Below are 20,469 nucleotides of genomic sequence, written 5' to 3'. Positions count from 1 at the left end.
CTGTATATATGTAAGAAGAACGTTATGACGTACATCAAATAAATCCTGGAATACTTTGAAAGCCACCCTTTAACACCGGAAACGTTTTAAGGGTGGGACCCTAAAGGGCGATTTCTCAAAAAATTTGATCCACACTCCAGTAACTGCATTTACATAAGTGGGCCGAGTCGGAAGGCGGTTTTCCCCTAACCAATTCTTGCTTCAACTGAGATTACATTGTGTTTATATTGGGCAAGAAATTCCCTTCTTAAGTGTTGTCCGATAGGGCCTCTTCTCTCAAATAACCCCCGGCCGCTGGATCACTTTCTCAAAGTCATAAATCCAATGATAGCCGGCGATTTGCAGAGAGTGTCGACCATATCCTGCAGCTAAACGGATCAACGCTTTAAATGGCCCCTCTCTTTAAATTGATATTCTTATTTATTGTGTTTATTTTATCGTATCCATTTGTAATATTCTTATAGACCGGTTCCTTTTTATATCAACCACAATGGAGTTTTTTAAAATCTTTCTTACCAGGGAGAATATTTGAAATGTTGCTTGTTTGGTATGTATAATAATCGTTAGCCAGTGTTACAAAATTAATCGTTTAATACAGAATAAATTTAAGGTAAGGAAATTATGACAAAAGATCAATTGATTGCACTAAACAGTGATTTAAATAATCATCTTGGGCTTCTTGACTTAAGCTCCAAAGTATAATTATGATTTTAACTTTCGGGCATTTAATCTGTAAGGGGCTCCAGCCTGGGAAAATTTGTATTGTTCGTGGCAGTCGGTTGGGAATTTTCCGCCTGAAAAATCCCACTGTGCTAATCAGAGCGTGTGTAGAGTTGTCACAATCTCAGCCGGCACTTCCGCGAGGCCGGGGCGAAAATCAGCTTTGATTAAAATGTGAGCCGTGGTGGTAAATTGTGCCACTTGGAGTGCATCAGCATATAACCTGGCCCTCCCTTAATTAACCTAAGCTGGGGGCACAGCTGTGGCGACAAGGCGACTCTGCGATATCCAAACCCAAATTAAATCCAGTCCTACGTGCCCCCTATGGGTTTGGTAACATTCCCCGGCGGGGTTTAATAACCCAATCGCAGCTTTTATCTCCCGTTCCAGCACAGATAATCTTGATTTGATTTCTAAAAACAAATTACATCCGGTAAACGTACAATTTATTCTAGCAAAAACGAAACTCCTAGCAAGAAAACATAAACCGTACTGATAGCACCTACAGCATGCATGCAAAGAACCACATGAATAATAACAACCCAAGCTTACTTCTGACAACAATTTTATTAAATTAGAATAATCGGAGAATGATAATTAATACCAAAAACGCACACTTGATTACTGTAGTTCAACCAGCTCATCAGTCTGTTTGAAGTAACCGTAACTTTCGTTCTTATTATACACAGACGAAAATACATTAATTTTGTATGAGTCTATAGTTTAAAATATTCAGGCGGAAGATAGTAGGGATAGGGATAAGAGAGGCGGCCACAAGGCATCACCTCGACCTACATAGAACTATTGTGCTCCTCAGTAAATTATAACTCACTGGCCAGCTTAAGGCTATTAACCAGCCGCCACATCTTTGCCAGAGGTTCCTTGGTGTAGGATCTTGCTTGTAGTTTTTCTTATCTTAGTTGCAAGAACCTGCACCTACATAGACCTTCACAGAAAAATAAAATGTGTTCTGCGTCTCCTCCTTTTCCTGGTAGTGTCTGCACAGTGTTTCTTCTGTCTGTACTCCTGTCCGGTGCATGTGCTTTCTTATGTGGCAGCGCCCCGTCAGGATTTGTCCTTCCCTGTGAGCCCAGGCGAAGTCCGACCATCAACCCTGTTGCCTGGGGGTAACCAATGATGGAGGCATTATCCCTATTACCTTCCTTACTCTTCCTGCCCCTTTCCTTTTCCCTCCCTCTCCCCCCTCTGGTTTGGCAGAGGATTCCTGGGTTACTGAACCCGTACCCATCAGGCAACGAGTGCATCACTAGGGAGTTCGTATAACCTCCCGGGTAGGCGATCATCAAAATCAATCAAAACGTCCGATAAGGCCGAATAGGCCAGGTGCGGACGTTAAAGATCCTCTTGTCTTGTGACGAAGAGTTCTCGGGAACATCATGTCCGAGTGCATCGCATCTCATAGGGTAACATTCCCTATGGTCCTAGACAAGTCCTGCCATCAGCCCGGTGCCTAGGTGTAACCAGTGATGGAGGCAAAATTCCCTATCCTTCCTTATTCTTTCCTCTTTTCTTCCCCTCCTCCCTCTGCTTTGGCAGAAGCTTCCTGGATTATTGAATCCGCACCTCTCAGGCAACGGATGCATCAGTAGGGAGTCCTGGGGGCGATCAGTCCCACCTTAAAAATAATACTGAACCACGGGGGTGGAGTATCTAAGCGGATCCACTAATTGAGGTTGGACTCGTGGCGGTCGTAGTTTGTAAACAAATCGTACCTTAGCTGGAGGGTAGTGGCCAACCAGAGCTGGAGATAGAGTGCCTTCTCTATCTCTCCGGGGGTAGTGAAAGTCATGGTTAAAAGGCTGTGCTGGAAACCACAAAACACATGTACGGATGTGCCCTCTTTAGGGCACCTCTGAACTCGGTTAGTATTGCACTACCTCGCTAGCCAAGGGATGTGACAAGTCCATGCATGTAAATTCTTCCTGGTATTCTTTCGAGAACAGGCGTCTGAGAAGTCCGGACGTTAAAGATCCTCATGGGTCTCAACGCGCATGAGTGAAGATGGGAACATCTGCCCCGTCAGGAGCCCAAACAGAATCCTGGTTGCGGTTGCCTTCCAGTAATTCTTTTGTAAGTTTTGCGATGGTCCTTCTATGAATCTCTTCGCGTGCGTCATACCTGTGGTGTTTTTCCACCGGTTTTTGAACTCATTAAGGATCCATTTTATGATGTATTCTCTTTTGTGGCAGGCTGCTAGGCCGCAGTAGGGTTCTGGGCTCATAGAGTCCATGTTGGCTCTCTTTTTGGCCAACATGTCAACCTTTTCGTTGCCTCTATGCCCTCAATGTCCAGGGACCCATGCCACTGTCATGTCATTAATGTCGCTGACTTCCGTCAGGGCCTCCATGCATTTCCAAACACTCTTTGCCTTCGCCTCGCATGAGGCTAAGGCCCTGAGAGCTGCCTGGCTTTCAGAGAAAATGGCTATCTTCCTGGAATGTATTTCTAGCCTTTTTATTTCTCTGGCACATTGTTCAATTGTTATGATTTCAGACTGGAAAACTGTAGCATAGTAGCGTAGGTTTACCAACAGTTCGATCTTGGGGTTCATCCCAAAGACCCCAGCTTATACCCTTGTCGGTTGTAGGATTAGGGTGGCCATATCCCCTTTTACCCTGCGTCGATGCGCTGGCCCTTGAGGGGTGCCGGCAACATCGACGGTTTCCCAAGAGGCACTACGTAGATGTCCGAGTTGGTCTTGTGCCCCACAGGTAGTAAAAATCGGATATGATGATCAAAGTTCGAAGCCCAGGATTGACTTTGGTCTCTCTCCGTCGGTCATACCAATATAATGCCATTAAACACAATTTCATCTTACTTTCTAATTATTAGTTAAGCGATTGGAGGTTTTAACTTTCTGATTCTTTGAGGTGACGGAAGAAAATTAATTGAAAAGTAAGAATCCAAATGCTTACTGGATTAAATTACCTTTTTGTTTTGTCAAGTATCTTTCTTATCTCATACATCCAGACTACAAAACATTTGGGATTTTTAATTATAGTTTAAAATTATATTAAGGAGACAGAAGGGGTTATGATCATAGAGCGACAAGATCGCAAATACCTGCCATGAAGTTTCTGGGTTCGAATCTCAAGATTTCCTTCGAAATTCTAACCTTTTGTCTTCCGATCTACCCATTGGATAGTGAGTAAAGCCGGGAGAAGGGGATGCTATTTAACTACCAGCCCCTCCCCATTCACTCTAATAAATACACTCACTCATACAAAAAACATATTTTGCCAGCTATATCCAATAAAAAAAAACCCATTCAACTAAAAAGCGGAACCTGAAAATCGCTACCGTGACGGAGGACTATTCTTAAATCCGGCGGCATGCTACACGCTCTCTTTATGGAGCCAAGGCACAACACGCCTCAATTAAGTGGGACACATAGAGTAACCTTTCTCTGCATAAGGGGCACCTGCGCGGGCTCTGGCCCAAAAGCCGGTGCCCGTGTGTCAACCGCGTATGGCCAATCCTCAATCTGGTGAGGACGATCCCTCGTCTCCTGCTCAGGTTCTCTGTGGGCCATCTCCGGTCGCTGCCATCTTTCTTTTATCATGTTTTGCACTCCGTGCTTAGCGTCATATGGCCTGATCTATTAATTTATTTTCCTTAATTATTTCTGCCACTTCCATAAATAAATTTTGTTCCGTTACATTGTAAGTCGTTAAACCATGGAATGGACTACTTTTATCAGTAAAAATCTAATGAATCGCTCGGATGAAAATATTTTTTGACCTTTTACAACATGCACCCTCTAGTATTGACTTCACACCTTTAAACCAACTCTAATTCGACCTATGGTGCATATCCACATGTAAAATTTTTTAAGTCGTAAACCCCCAGGAGTGGAATATTTTTAAATTAAAATTCGAAGATCCCACCAGTTGGCTTTCACAAGGAAAAACATGCGAACATAAGTCGTAAATCGTGTAGTACTTAGTTCAATAAAAAAAAAATCAAAGCCATGAATTGAACAATTATTTGATTAATTAACAATAGATTTCTATGTGCCATGTTCTTATATAAATAAATTTTAGTTTTAATAAATGAAACGTCAAATTTTTGGTTTTATTATAACTTTAACTATGTACGACATATAGGCATAGGTTGGAAGGCAAAAAATATGGTTGGGGTAATACGTAATATTATAATATTACGTTTTCAAAGATTTTTACCTACAATGTATAAAGCTGAATATTATCTCGTTAGTAACGTAGATATTTTGCAGGCTGGGGTAATGTAAAGCAGGTTACGATTGCACATTATGGGATGACATCATTTAATATGTTGCCCTTATCAGGGGAAACCAGTACAATAACTTACATGAATGCGTCTGGATCGATAGTTGTAATTTGGTTTCCAGAGAGGTCCAGGTCCAGCAGGTAGGCCAAACGTTCGAAATCATTCCTCCCGACCGTCGTGAGACTGTTGTCCGCGATGGTGACACTCCTCAGAGTTACGCCTTCCGGAAAGTTGCCAACGGATGTCAAGTTGTTTCCGTTGAGGTTCAATATGTAGACCTTAAGGCTGAGCCCTTCCTCGAGGGTCGGCACGGAATTCAGACCCAAGTCGGAGCAGTCGGTGACCCAGTTGACTCTGAAGTAATGACAGTCGCAGTCTTCCGGACACTCCAGGTCCGGCAGGAGTCCAGAAACGAACGTCCCGAAGAATAAGAACAATAGCCACCTCCCATTTCTGATATGTCCCATCTGATATATCGCTTTATTATCTCATATCTGCAACATAACGTTTGATCATCAGATTACAGTAAGCAAAATTGACGAATATTGGTCAAACCAAGACAAATTAAATATATGCAATGTTTTAACATTTTTATTGGTCAGATTTCTTCAAAATTTATTAACTTTGCAAGTACAAGAAAACTGAAATATACTTAAATGGGCAAACAAATTCATATAAACGTATAAAACATTTTTTTTTCAGTTTCATTAAAATGAGCCGAGAATTTATTTAAAATATAATACACATAAAATAGGGTTTTTCACATATATTTTGCATGTATATCGAAGTTCAATCGATTTGTATTAAATGAGATTAAACAAACAAAAAGTTACAATAATGAAAAGACGATTTGAGTAAGGTAGGTTTAAAAAATTTTAGATACGTTTTAAGCATCCTGAAAAAACAATAAATACGAATTTTCATGATAAATAAAGCCATTTTTCGGCTGGATTAACTGAGGGTTTATTTTTTTTTGTCTTCGATGTCCCGTCCCACTTAAAAATTTATAAGTTTTCTGGGTTTTCCAAATGCAAAAAACCGTTGGAAACATGGACATTCAGCCTATGTCAACTATGTTTAGACGGTATGTCATTCTAAGTGAGAAAAATAAATAAAATCACCTCGTTTTGTTTTATATCTCCGGTTTTAATTTATTTACGAATGACACAGTTATGCTTTAAATGCTTATAACAGTAATAACAATAAACATTTTTACTAAGTATATATATTTATTTGTATGCTCAAACGGAATTGAAAAAAAAAAAACCACCTGCCGGAAGTCAATCAATATTTTGTATTATAAAGACAAAAACAACAAAGATTTTTAAAAAATTAAGTGTATTGATAAAGGTTAAACAATGAAAATATCTTCATATGTATAAAATACATAGGTTATGAAATAAATGCTAGATATTACCAATTTATATATATGTCGAGTACTCTGAGGTAAGTGTGGCATGTCTGGATAATAAAGATCATTTATTAGCGAAAACGGAGTAGGTCCAACCCCACTCCGAGGAATTTCGTGTACTCTTAGATGAATGTATGACGTCTGTATATTAAAAGTGTGTGACGTCTGTATATTAAAAGACATTTATTAGCGAGAATGTAGTAGGTTGAACCCTGCTCCAAGGAATAAGGAGTAATCTGAGGTGAGTGGTGCCGTTCGTATATTAAAAGTCATTTATTATCGGGAATGGAGTAGGGTCAACCCCGCTCCGAGGAATACCAAGTACTCTGAAGTGAGTGTGACGTCTGTACATAAAAAGTCATTTATTAGCGAGAATGGAGGAGGTTCAACCCCGCTCCTAGGAATATTGAAAACTCTGAGGTGAGTGTGTGATGTCTAGATAATAAAAGTAATTTATTAGCGAGAATGGAGAAAGTTCAACCCCGCTCCGAGGAATCTCGAGTTCTCTTAGGTGAATGTATGACGTCTGTATATTAAAAGTGTGTGACGTCTGTATATTAAGAGTCATTTATTAGCGAGAATGTAGTAGGTTCAATCGTGCTCCAAGGAATAACGAGTAATCTGAGGTGAGTGGTGACGTTCGTACATTAAAAGTCATTTATTATCGAGAATGGAGTAGGGTCAACCCCGCTCCGAGGAATACCGAGTACTCTGAAGTGAGTGAGTGACGTCTGTATATAAAAAGTCATTTATTAGCGAGAATGGAGGAGGTTCAACCCCGCTCCTAGGAATATCGAAAACTCTGAGGTGAGTGTGTGTGATGTCTAGATAATAAAAGTCATTTATTAGCGAGAATGGAAGAGGTTCAACCCCGCTCCGAGGAATATCGAGTACTCTGAGGTGAATGTGTGAATTCTGCATATTAAAAGTCATTTATTAGCGAAAACGGAGTAGGTTCAACCCCGCTCCGACAAAATCTCGAGAACTCTGAGGTGAGTGTGTGAAGTGTGTATATTAAATGTAATTTATTAGCGAGAATGGAGTGGGTTTAACGCCGCTCCGAGAAATCTCGTGTACTCTTAGGTGAGTGTGTGACGTTTGTATATAAAATCATGTATTAGCGAGTATGGAGGAGGTTCAACCCCGCTCCGAGAAATCTGGAGTACTCTTAGGTGAATGTGTGGCGTCTGTATATTAAAAGTCATTTATTAGCGAGAATGGAGTGGGTTCAACCCCGCTCCGAGTAATCTGGAGTACTCTTAGGTGAATGTGTGGCGTCTGTATAATAAAGTCATTTATTAGCGAAAATGGAATAGGTTCAACCCCGCTCCGAGGAATGTCGAGTACTCTGAAGTGAGTGTGTGACGTCTGTATATTAAAAGTCATTTGTTTGCGAGAATGGAGTAGGTTCAACTCCGCTCCGTGAAATCTCGAGTACTTTTAAGTGAGTGTGTAATATCTGTATATTAAAAATCATTTGTTAGCGAGAATGGAGTAGGCTCAACCCCCGCTCCGAGGAATATGGAGTACCAGTGGAGAAAATGTGACCAAACTTTTATGTTTGATATATATATATATATGTTCTCTATGTTTTATTCTGTAGTTGATAACCTAAGGTACAAATCAGAGGCTTGTATTTTAGGATCAACTTAGGTTTCATGTACAAGAAGAAATTAAGTAATAGATCACCTCAAACGGCTGCACGTTGAAAAATATGCGTGAAAGACCAGAAAAAAGGAAAAACACACAGAAAAACGTAAGCTATTAATGTGTCGGCCCCTTTTATTGTTATTATTATTTAACGCTAAGCATGTATACCCCATTTAAGAAAAATCTGTCCGTGAAAGAAGGAACCCCATGTTAAATAAAGAATTTTTACTTCTCAGCTATCAAAGTTGCAGTTGAAATGCAGACTTGTTTTATTAGCATAATAATAAAAAAAAATAATTGCAAAATAGTAATTTTAACTTGGTTCCTCAGGCTAGCAATTTTGTTAATAAAGGGTTTAATGATTATTCTTGTTAGTTTTAAGAAACTTAAATGGTAATTCGCTTCCTCAGTTCAGAACAATTTGACTTTCTTTATACAATGTAATTTTCTCTGTGTTCCTGCCCTGTCTCAAAAAGAAATCCATGAATAAAAAGCAAGAGAGTTTCCTTTAGTGACAGGTCCATTTAGATTTACAAAACATGGTGATAGGAGACGAAACTCCGGGAAGCACGGTAACCTCATTCCCTGAAAATTACTTTATTATCCAAGTGGATCCTGTTGAGTATTAGGGAGGTAGTTGACAGGAGGTCGTGCTCCAAAGAGGACCTAAGGGAAGGCCTTCTTATTTTCTCCTTATCGTGTTATTGTAGCAATGTCCCGACGGGATACCAAGTTGGGATTACTTTATTAGGTAAGGGGCTTTCGGAAAAAAAGCAAAAAAAAGCACCGCCATAGAATATCTGTTTATAAATTTCTTTTCAATTTCCGAAGGCGGCTTGTTACGATGGAGTTAATTAAAAAGTGTAATGAAGAGCCGATTGGAAACTTTGGTTATCAAGAGCTTCCTACCGAAGAGTTCACACTAGGGGGTAACGGGAAAACTGTAATTGGATTTTCAGAATTCTTAACTAGTACGCGATATTAACGTCGGACTTCATATCATAAAAAAAGTTCAAAAAAAATCTTCACAAAATTTCTGATCTTGATTAAAATTGAATCTCAGCTGCAAGATAACCCTTAAAAACCATTAACTTGCAGGTATATTCTATGCCTACAAATAAAACAAATTATTTATAATTAAATAAATTATACAAATTTTATATATTTACACACAAAATATTAATATCTTCTTTCCTTGGAATTAACCTGTCTGTGGCTTATTTCAAACCCTTGGACATCTTGGCCCATTAGCTGAGTTGGTTAGAGCGTCGTGCTAATAACGCGAAGGTCGCGGGTTCGATCCCCTCATGGGCCAAATATTTTATTTTTTCATTATATAAGTTTTTATATGTAATTTTAATAATTTGATAAACTAGAAAGATCAGGATCCAAAATGTGTGAGATAAGATCATGGGAATATATTAATTAACAAACTTATAAATATTTCTGTGGAATAATTTTTTTAAAAATTTACAATCCTTTTACACAGATATAATAATTTTATTTTCAATTTTGCGATCATTAAAATACCGATTCATTTTGCATGTAACAATAAGTAAAATTTGGAAACTGAAAAAAAAAGTTTGAAAAATTAATTGTTAATATACAATTAAGAAAAAACCTGATGACAAATTTCATAAAATTAAAAGAAAAAAACAACGTATTAATTAATATGTTTATTATTATTTCAGAGGAATATTTTTTAATTTCTACAAAACTTTTACAAAGATGTAATAATTTTATTTTTAAAAGTAGTTGATATGAAAAAATACCAATTTTGCAACTAACAATAAGTTAAATTTTGAAACTGAAAAAAGTTAAAAAGTAAATTATTAATATACAATTAAGAAAGAACCGATGACAAATTTCATATAATCAAAAAAGAAGGCAATGCATTAATTAATATACTTATGAATATTTCAGAGGAATATTTTTTTAATTTCTACAAAACTTTTACAAAGATGTAATAATTTTATTTTGAAACTGAAAAAAAAGTTTAAAAAAGTTAATTATTAATATACAATTACATATAATACAATAATTTTATTTTCAAATTTTGCGATAATTAAAATATTTGATATGAAATAATAACGATTCGTTTTGCTACCAACAGTAAGAAAAATTTTGAAACTGAAAAATACGTTAAAAAAATAATCATTAATATTCAATTAAGAAAGAACCTGATGACAAATGTCAGGAAATTAAAAAATATACAATGTATTAATGAATATAATTATTAATATTTCAGAGTAATAATTTTTTTAAATTTAACAAGATGTTTACACAGTTCTAATAATTTTATTTTCAATTTTGCGATAATTAACATAGTTAATATGAAAACATTCCCATACATTTTGCAACTAACAATAATTAAAATTTGAAACTGAAAAATACGTTAAAAATTAATCGTTAAGAAAGAACCTGATGACAAATTTCAGGTAGATAAAAGAAAAAATATACAATATATCGATTAATGTAATTAAGAATATTTTAGAGGAATATTTTTTTTTAATTTTAAAAGACTTTTACATAGATATACTAATTTTATTTTCAAATTTTGCGATAATTAAAATAGTTTATATGAAAAATACCGATACATTTTGCAGCTAACAATAAGTAAAATTTTGAAATTGAAAAATACTTTAAAAAAATTAATTATTAATATTCAATTAAGAAAGAACCTGATGAAAAATGTCAGATAATTAAAAGAAAAATATGCAATATATTAATCAATATAATTATTAATATTTCAGAGTAATATTTTTTTCAATTTTACGAGACTTTTACACAGGTCTAATAATTTTATTTTCAAATTTGCGATAATTAAAATAGTTAATATGAAAAAAGTCCCGATACAATTTCCAACTAACAATAAATAAAATTTTGAAACTGAAAAATACGTTAAAAAATCATTAATATAAAATTAAGAAAACATCTGAGGACAAATGGCAGGTAATTAAAAGAAAAAGACAATGTATTAATTAATATTTCGGAGGAATAATTTTTATTTTTATTTAATTTTACAAAATGTTTATATTATTTGTTGTAGACAGATTAAAAAAATTATTTTCAAATTTGCGATAATTAAAATAGTTAATTTGAAAAATACCGATACATTTTGCAACTAACAATAAGTAAAATTTTGAAACTGAAAAAAAAATTCAAAAAATTATTTTCTACTAAACAGATAAGAAAGAATATGATGATATGATAAATATGATGATATGATGTTTGATATGAAAAATACCGATACGTTTTGAAACAAACAATAAGTAAAATTTCGAAACTGAAAAATACGTTGAAAAAATTAATTATTAAGATACAATTAAATAAGAATCTTATGACGAATTTCAGAAAATTACAATTAAAAATACAATATACTAATTAATATAATTATTAATATGTCGGTGGCATAATCTTTTTTAAATTTGACAATACTTTTACTCAGATATAATAATTTTATTTTCATTTTTGCGATATTTAAAATAGTTGATATGAAAAAATACCGATACATTTTGCAACTTAACAATAAGTAAAAGTTTGAAACTGAAAAAAAGTTTAGACAAATTAAATTATTAATATACAATTAAGAAAGAACCGATGACAAATTTCATATAATTAACAGTAAAAGGCTATGTATTATTTAATATATTTATGAATATTTCAGAGGAATATTTTTTTTAATTTCTACAAAACTTTTACAAAGATGTAATAATTTTATTTTTATATATTAAGTAAAATTTTGAAACTGAAAAAAAAAGTTTTAAAAAGTTAATTATTAATATACAATTAAGAAAGAACCGATGACAAATTTCAGGAAATTAAAAGAAAAAGTATAACAAATAATTAAATAAAAATCGACTATGGATTGTACATAACCAAAAGTGTTTTTTTACTCTGACAAAATAAAGTATCTGTTGGTTCTTAATTGAACGAGGATTCATATTCATAAGCAGCGATTATTAAACTATCTATTCATATTGATATGCTTAAAAAACTTTAAAACCGTTTTCCAGTAATGTAATATTTATAGAATGTTTAAAAATTGAAATTTTTAGGAATATATGGTGCACCTGTTTCAATTAAAACTAAAAAAATGCATTTTTCTGAATTTCAAAATTCCTTTTACAAAGGATGCTACGAATGTAGGATCAGCTACATCAATAATAATTTTTTGGAGGTACTATGTCGAAAAATTTGAGACAACGTGTCCGAACGTTCTTGCTATTAGGTTCTAGAAGTCAAGAAACTTTTTATAAAATAGAGTTTTACATTTGTAATCATTTAATTGAAAATGGATATTTTTTCTAATTTAAAATGTTTTTTTGTTTTTTTTTTCAAGAAGATGGTACAGACGTGGGTAATTTATTTCAGTGATTTTTGTGGTATTGTGTTGAAAAATAATAGATATAAAATAAAAATGAAAAATATGTACATCTGTCAGAACGTGCTTGCCATTGGACTCAAGGTTCCTAGAATTTTTGTTTTAAATTAAAAATATTGATTATACATTTTAAGCATCGAAAAAAAATCCACCAAAATATTTCTTTTAAATCGGTGTGTTCCAAACCTTCATTGCCTCACGTTGTTACTTACCATGAAAATGACCGAAATTATAAATTCATATACGTATATGAATTTATATTTGAGGTGGCTATGCAAGATTAATTTTAATTGGAAAACGAAACTTTGCTTTGTAAGTATACATATTGTTACTTTTTTCCTTTATACCTAACAAAGAACCTACTTCACTGTTTGTCAAGTATACAAATAAAAAATAAATCCCCCTTGGATTTGATAATACCGTTTGACATCCGCTTTAATTACACTTGATAAGACAGAAGGAATCTCTAATTACCCGTTAACACCTTGAGACCAAAGGGTTGATGTGTGATGCGTTCAAATTTTAATTAATTTTCGTGGCAGTGCATGCGTACCCCAGCTGAGAAGGAAGTGACGCGTCGCGCCATTATTCAATCTTTCCGTCTAATTTAAATCCCTCTTGGCCAATATGAGGTAAGTATTCCTTTCCTTGGAAAATTTCTGGATCAGCTTGGATTTTTTGTTGAATTGTTTTTCGATTATAATAGTGTGGACTACCTGCTTGAAAATATACGTTTTTCAGGCTTTTCCTATACTTATATTTAATCAATTTTTTTTTGTAATAAACAACAAAATTTATTATAATTTTTTTTATATAGCCTGCTGTTATTATCTTTTTTTTTAAACTACAGTTTGAAATACAGCATTTATCATCATGCTGATAATGCTGGTTTGTTTACAAGATTTAAAAGATTTTCTGATAAGAGGAAATATTTTGGGTTAACGACTTCAAGACAAACTACATTTTATTTCAACCATTTCCAAAACGTGTAATGGTATTGTTTCGTTTTTATAGTGACATAGCTTTTTTACATTTACATTACCCATAAAAATATTGTGTATATTTTTTTAAGTTAAAATTTTTCCGTTTTGTCTGAGATATGACTTGTAGTTTTTTTGTTACGCCCTATATTCGAATATTCTAAATGAAAGAATCGCACTGAAAGAATGAAGTTATTTGTAGTAACACAATTTGGGTGAGTGAAAAATATCAAAATATAACCAATTTAAATAAAAAAGTAAAACATCCTCGACAAGAATTTAACAAAAATTAACAATTATAAATAATAAATTAAATTTTTGTAGGTCTTAGCATTTTAAGGTTTGTTTGTTTTAAAATAAAAAATAATGATTTTGCCACGTTTCGTTATGATTAACAATAATTAACAGCAAGGACGATGGAGCAATATCGAGTACTTCACGGACCAATGTGCTTAGGTGTGAATGTATTTATTTGTGCGACTGTATCGTAGAAGTTAGTTAGTTTTAAGCTAGCTAGGGTGCGTTGGGGCTGAAATAACCTAGCTGTCGAGAAACGATGACCACCTGGGCATCTGTTTAACCCATCTATTCATGCCAATATAAATTATATTTTTCGTTTCACTGTTGATTTTATGGAAAGAACATTGAGAAATATTAAACAAGTGCCTGAAGTGTGTATTGAAAACAGAAGTGGGCCAAGGATACTTCTCGAACACTCTGGGTAGGTTAAGGTCACAGTGATCATTGTAACAGTCCTCGGAATTGTTGGAGCCGGGGTCTTCAGGGAGATTTGAGATCGCCTGTAAAAAAATTTAAATATGTCAATCTGTAGACATTTAAGATTGTTTTGCCCTGATGATGACCTTTAAATGGGTCGAAAGCTTGGCAGTAACAACTGAATTTGCTTTTTTCTTCAAGACTTCAAGACTCTTCTACAGAGTGTTCATGAGTGAAAAAATGGTCGATATTTCTAGCACTGAAATAATACTTCTCTGAAAAACACTGATGTAGGAAAAGTAGGGTTAATTCACTCCCAACACTGAAGATGGCGACAAGTCGAAACTTATGTGACAGACCGAAACATCGAGGCTAGGCAAACCAAAATGTCCAGAAACGATCCAAGCAACAGACCTATGGCTCTGCAAGTGCCAGAAAGAAATTTACCAATTTTTTAAATACCTAACGATAAAACATAAAAATACGTCCTAATGAACACAATTCAAAGAACATACAAATAATCCTAGTTGACGTTGATCGACCTACGTAGTTTAAACTGATGTTGTATTGGATCTTCTTGAGGTCATTACAGGTGAATAAAGAACATCACTATTGTGTTTCACCAAGCTTTCCATAGAACTGTTTATGGAAACGTTGGAATTTACAGCAATGAATGGATACTTTAAGTTCGAGGATGAGATTTACAAACAAAAGGATGGGGTAGCCATGGGTGGAGTGTTGTCTCCTGTCCTGGCCGACCTGGTTATGGCCGACCTTTTGGAGTGGGTTCTGTTACAATTGCCGTTTGAAATTAAATTATTATTAAAATATGTTGATTACTTTTTAAGCATTATACCAAGAGGTTATGTTCAAGAAATGCTTAGACTGTTAAACTCCTACCATGGCGCCCTAAAGTTTACAGTGGAGGAGAAAAACAATGGTAAACTTCCATACTTGGATTTGGTCATTGAAAGAAATGATTACAGATTAGAGACCAATTGGTACAGAAAGCCCACTAGCAATGATAGGTTCCTGGATTTCAACTCTTCCCATTCTTTCTCTCTAAAGGTGAACTGTGCCAGAAATTTGATAAACCGAGCCTTGGGCTTGAGCGACACAAAATATCTGGAATAAAATGTAGCCAAGGTCCAAAAAATGCTAAAAACAAACCACTACCCGTTGGCACTGGCAAGTAGGCTCATAAATGAATTTAAAGAAAAATATGGTCAGAGTACTGCTCTAATGGATAACATTACCCCCAATGTCATGATGGAGGAAAGCGATAAACCAATTTCATTTAGATCAATCACATATGTTCCTAATGTATCCCCGAAAATCAACAAATTGTTTAAAGATAAGATGGGGGAGGGACCGCGGTAGCCGAGTGGTTAGCATGAGAGACTCTCACGCCGCGGTCGTGGGTTCGATTCCCACCGTCGCCTCTGGCCCTTTTTTCCCGATAACACCCAGTTTGAACACACAAGAATTTGTACCATGGCTAATATGCAAGATCATGAGGCAAAAAAAAATAAGATGGGGAAACTTGGTATCACGTATAAATTTAACAATAACCTTAGATGTTTGCATTCAAACCTAAAGGCGAAGGAACCAATAAGATCACAGTCCAATGTGATTTACAAGGTGTCATGTGCGGGTTGCCATATCCAGTATGTTGGGCAAACAAAACAAAAAGTAGAAATAAGAATGAACTAACATAGACTGGATTGTATAAATAGTAAGAAAACCACGGGATTGGCAACACATGCGACGGAAAGTGGTCATTTCTTCAAGTTGGACTCCCCTGAGATCCTGGGCAGAGAGATGAACTTGGAAAAACGACTACTTTTGTTCATGTTACGAAAAACACTTGTAATTTACAAATGGATCGACTGGGCTCCATCATGGCATATTCGGGAATCCTACAACTGTTCATGAATCGAAATAAAGCGCAAAGTGACGTTGTTGTGTCCAATCATACCGGGATTGATAACAGGGATAGGTCCCTTACCATGTTATAACCGTCCGAGGTGTGTTCTCAATTTTCTTCAAATCCTTGTACATAGTCTTATATAGTTAAATTATAATTTTAAGTTAAATAACAGTTAAAAAAGTTGTATATAAATAACGTATCTATGATAGAGAAATACATGTACCTGAGATTTAGGGTTAACTTATGAAAAAGTGAAACCAAAGGATGACCGATGAGGGTCACTAGCCTTTAAGCAAGACGGTTTTTTTTTTAGTATATAGATTCATTTTTCACCTTCACTTCAAAAAAACAACAAACATGTGAAATAAATTGAATTTTCCTAACAACTGGGTTAAGTACGTATTTGTATTTTTGTAATGTATTTATATAAAATGTGTTATGTAACTCTGTTCATGTAAATTTTTTTAAATAATAAATTAGGCCCTGATGATGGCGGAACATTCGCCGAAAGCTTGGTGAAACCCAATAGTGATGTTCTTTATTCACCTGTAATGACCTCAAGATGATCCAATACAAATAATCCTTAGAAATCAAAAGGTGATCAATTCTATTATGAGATATCGTGTTTTTTTCATTCAGTTCAATTTAAACGTAAAACGTAGATAGTACAAACACAATTCATCCACTGTAGATGGCAATAAGTCGAAACTAATTTGGTAGACAGCATGCCTGCGTGCATAGGCAGACCAAAATTAGCAGGAACGATCTTAGCTATAAGTCCATCGTTCTGCAGACTTGAAGGTCGATTAGTCGATCTTATGGAAAGGAAATTAAGAAGGATTAATCAAGTGTACTACATCTGAAGCATCAAGTGAGTTGATACAAACTCATCACTGAAGACGGCGAGTAGTAGAACCTCATGTGACAGACCAATGGACCGAGAGATAGGCAGATAAAAATGACAAGAAACGACCCTAGCTAAGGCCCATCTTCAGACCTCAGAAAGAAATTTCACAATTTATTTAAATTACCAGACAAGAAAGCATAAACACTATTGATGAACACAAGTCAAGATAAGAATATGTAAACAATATTTACAAATGAAAAGGTATTAAATTTTAGGATGAGGTCAGGAAACCATACAGAAATGAGAGGAATCAGATAAGCTAATATAAAAATTACTGTCAATGCGGATGCGGATTCAACCCCCCGAGGCGACTGGCTGGGATACGGCCGACTAATCCGGCTTTTGAACGGCCACGTCGCCTCACCCACCCTGGGAGTCATGGCCCACTCTATGTGGAACCACGGCGACNAGGTGCGGACGTTAAAGATCCTCTTGTCTTGTTGACGATGAGTAAATCGGGAAGCATACTGTCCAGGTATATTGTTGTAATTTTATGTCATGGCTCAAATTCTGCTGGTTAGGATTGGGTAGGTATTTTAAACCTGGATCCTAGTGGCTTTTTCCTAAAATTTGGACTCGTTGGAGTGTACTGCTTAATTGTCATTATGTGTAAAATGTCATTCAGAAGTGTCCAAATTCAGTGAGTTTCGCTGAGGGTTTTATGAAGTTCACTAGCGATATCGTTTTCGACATTTGTTGTTTGTTCTTAATACAAGTTTTTATATTTTATATAGTTTATTTATTTTAGGAAACATTATGTAGTTACTTGCCATTTGAAAAACGATCAATATTTTATCCAAGCACTAATCTTTTTATGTAAGGCTTTGGTCGAAATGAAAAAGTTAGTGTCATGAGCGGGATTCGAACCAACGACCTTCGGCTCATCAGCTGCTCTAACTACTTGAGCTATCGTCACTTCGATCCACTTGGACACCAACTCCCCATCTCAACCTACAACCTTTCGAATTTTCTCTCCTTTTTGACTTTTTCTATTGTGTCCGAGTTGAACGAAGCCACGATAGCTCAATTAGTTAGAGCAACGGCGCATTGAGACGAAGGTCGTGGGTTCGAATCCCGCTCGTGACACTAACTTTTTCATTCGACCAAAACCTTACGTAAAAAGATTAATTGATTGAAAGACGTAATTTGGTCAGTAGACCACTAAATATAATTGATTTTATCCAACGTTTTAATGTGAAAACGTTTATTTTGATATATCACCCATAGTCAGATTTGGCAATTTATCAAATTGAAACAGAAAATCTGTTTGTTTACAAGATTAAGAAACGACCCTGATGACAGCAAATATATAAAACCTCCGAAGATAAGCGCCTTAATCGAATGATCCTTTAATAAATCCAATGACTCATAGTAAAAGTATCTTTCGGCGAAAACATTAAGACAGACGTTCATTTATGTGTACTCTACACGCGTCGAGGGCTGACTTGATATTGTTATGTAAAGCAGATGCCTCGCATACTTGCATTTCCCTGTTCCCCAACTATAGCGCATACCTCCTTCATTAATTAAAATAGTTTGTTATGTCTTCATAAACGAAGAAGCCGCCTGTAATCGCTCGACTTTATTACATGACAGTTTCTTCGTGCCCTATCACTTGAGTCAACTCGGCGTGATGAAAGCCCATAGAAACAACAAGGACAGTTTGAATAGAACTTCGTTTTTAAACGGGTTTAATGTTTCCTTTATAAAAAAAAGTGGAAATATTAATGAACATAAAATATAACAGAATCCATTTATTTAGTGGTCTGAGTGACCAAATTATTTCTTTCAATTAATTATTCTTTTTATGTAAGGTCTCGGTTAAAATGAATTAGTGTCACGAGCGGGATTCGAACCCACGACCTTTGGCTTGAATAGTGGCAAAAAAGAGGTCGCCCTTTTCTCAATCCGGGTTCCTTCATTCTATCCTGTGAAACCTCCCAACCCTTGGTTGCAAGGGGGGTATCCGGGCACAAAATAAAGGTGTAGCCCAGAGGGCGTGGCAACCTCTCTAAAACACAAGCTGTATTCGTGTCGGCCTAGGGTCGGCATGGGCGGCGGGTGCCTTAGCAGAGCCACACGAGGGCCAGTACACCAGATCCTGTCTGCATAGACGGAGGAGGGGGTATGGCTATCTGTACCACGGGGTAACTAAACAATTCCAAATTCAGCCCTAGTTGCGCTGGGAATGGATTTGTGGTGGTACGTGGTGACGCCCCTGGCGGGAACTTAGACAGAGGCTGTCTTCTATTTGTGATCTTCGTGAAGCTTGCGTAGGGCCAGCGTTATTACCCCCGGCCGAACGGGAGGCGGTGGACCGGACGACAGCGTATAGGAGTTGAGGACGCGATGATTATGCTGAATAGTCCCTCGAATACGTGAGTAAGCGAACGGAAACGGGTAGTGAATCGGTTTCTCTGACTCGAGTATGCTTTGCATTGTTGTGCGTACAACCGGCGTGGTAGCCTTGGGGAAGCGAAGGATCGGACCACCTAAGCTGAGCCTATGGCGTCCCCCGAGTGCTCATGGAAGGTGTAGGCTGAGCTCGACAGGAGGTTTTTACAGTAGGCGGTGCTCATCTAGGGTGTGGTTAGCAATTCCACTTAAAACAAAACCGCTGCCGGGGCGGATCCGATAGTTTCTGCGCTATGGGGGGAAGCCCCAATACTCTGGGAGATAGAGTCGCTTCTCTATCTAGGAAGTGCGCGGGAGAACAGGCTGATGTATTTTGGCTTGTTAGCCCTTTGCGCGCGGCATACGACCCGATGCGCAATGCGGGCCCAACCATTCGGAATGGACAAGCGGAGAGCGAGGTTGTCTTGGCCCTTAGGGGCTGGGGCGCCTCTACACCAATGCTGCGGCGGTAACACCATTCCGTCGTATGCGGAGGTGCGTCAGCTCTCATCTCGAGAATCAAAACGTCCGATAAGGCCGAATAGGCCAGGTCCGGACGTTAAAGATCCTCTTGTCTTGTGACGAAGAGTTCTCGGGAACCTCATGTCCGAGTGGATCGAGGTCCCGATAGCTGGTTAGAGCAGCGGCTTATTCATCCGAAGGTCGTGGGCTCAAATCCTGCTCGTGCCACTAACTTTTCGTTTCGACCAAGACCTTACATAAAATGATTAATTAATTTAATGATATAACAGAATATTTCGAAAAACCTTAAATTTGTAGGATTGATTTTATATAATAGTCTTATTTATAAAAGAGCAAATAAGTTCTATCACAATTTTGAAGAATGAATATTCTTCAAAGAAAAGAAAAAAAAGAAGTCACTTGTTCACCTATTTCAACGAATCATTTTTTTGTGCTACTAGGTTCAAAAATATTAGGTAAGTGTTAAGAGCGTTTGTGCAAGTAGGCTCTAATAGCCGAGAATTAAAAAAAAAGAATTATTTGGGTCCCATACTTATTAGTACATATTAAAAATGTGATCACAGTTTTTTACACGGTCAAAGCACTACACTATGCCAGTTCTGCTCCCAGAATACATATGCCATT

At 36.2% G+C, this 20,469-nt stretch overlaps 1 protein-coding gene and 1 non-coding gene across 4 annotated transcripts in view; one reads left to right on the top strand and one right to left on the bottom strand.

Annotated features, from left to right (window-relative positions):
* LOC106670111 (leucine-rich repeat-containing G-protein coupled receptor 4-like) overlaps positions 1-20,469 on the bottom strand; it is a 58,344-nt gene that overhangs the window by 6,593 nt on the left and 31,282 nt on the right. For 2 of the 3 annotated variants that reach the window (XM_014400166.2, XM_014400174.2), the window contains exon 2: positions 5,071-5,483. In XM_014400166.2, the coding sequence (XP_014255652.1) occupies positions 5,071-5,456 (386 nt within the window). In that variant the 5' untranslated portion in view covers positions 5,457-5,483. Of the gene's footprint in view, positions 1-5,070; positions 5,484-14,080; positions 14,215-20,469 lie in introns of all 3 variants that reach the window. The other variant, XM_014400182.2, reaches the window with a different exon arrangement.
* Trnai-aau lies at positions 9,292-9,365 on the top strand. Its single transcript has one exon. It is a non-coding gene; the product is annotated as a tRNA-Ile (tRNA).

The sequence above is a fragment of the Cimex lectularius genome, unplaced genomic scaffold, assembly GCF_000648675.2.
Source record: "Cimex lectularius strain Harlan isolate CLEC.00 unplaced genomic scaffold, Clec_2.1 scaffold92, whole genome shotgun sequence".
In the NCBI taxonomy this organism is placed as follows: domain Eukaryota; kingdom Metazoa; phylum Arthropoda; class Insecta; order Hemiptera; family Cimicidae; genus Cimex; species Cimex lectularius.
The sequence above is the reverse complement of the archived record's forward strand: the minus strand, read 5'-3'. Positions and strand labels throughout refer to the sequence as shown.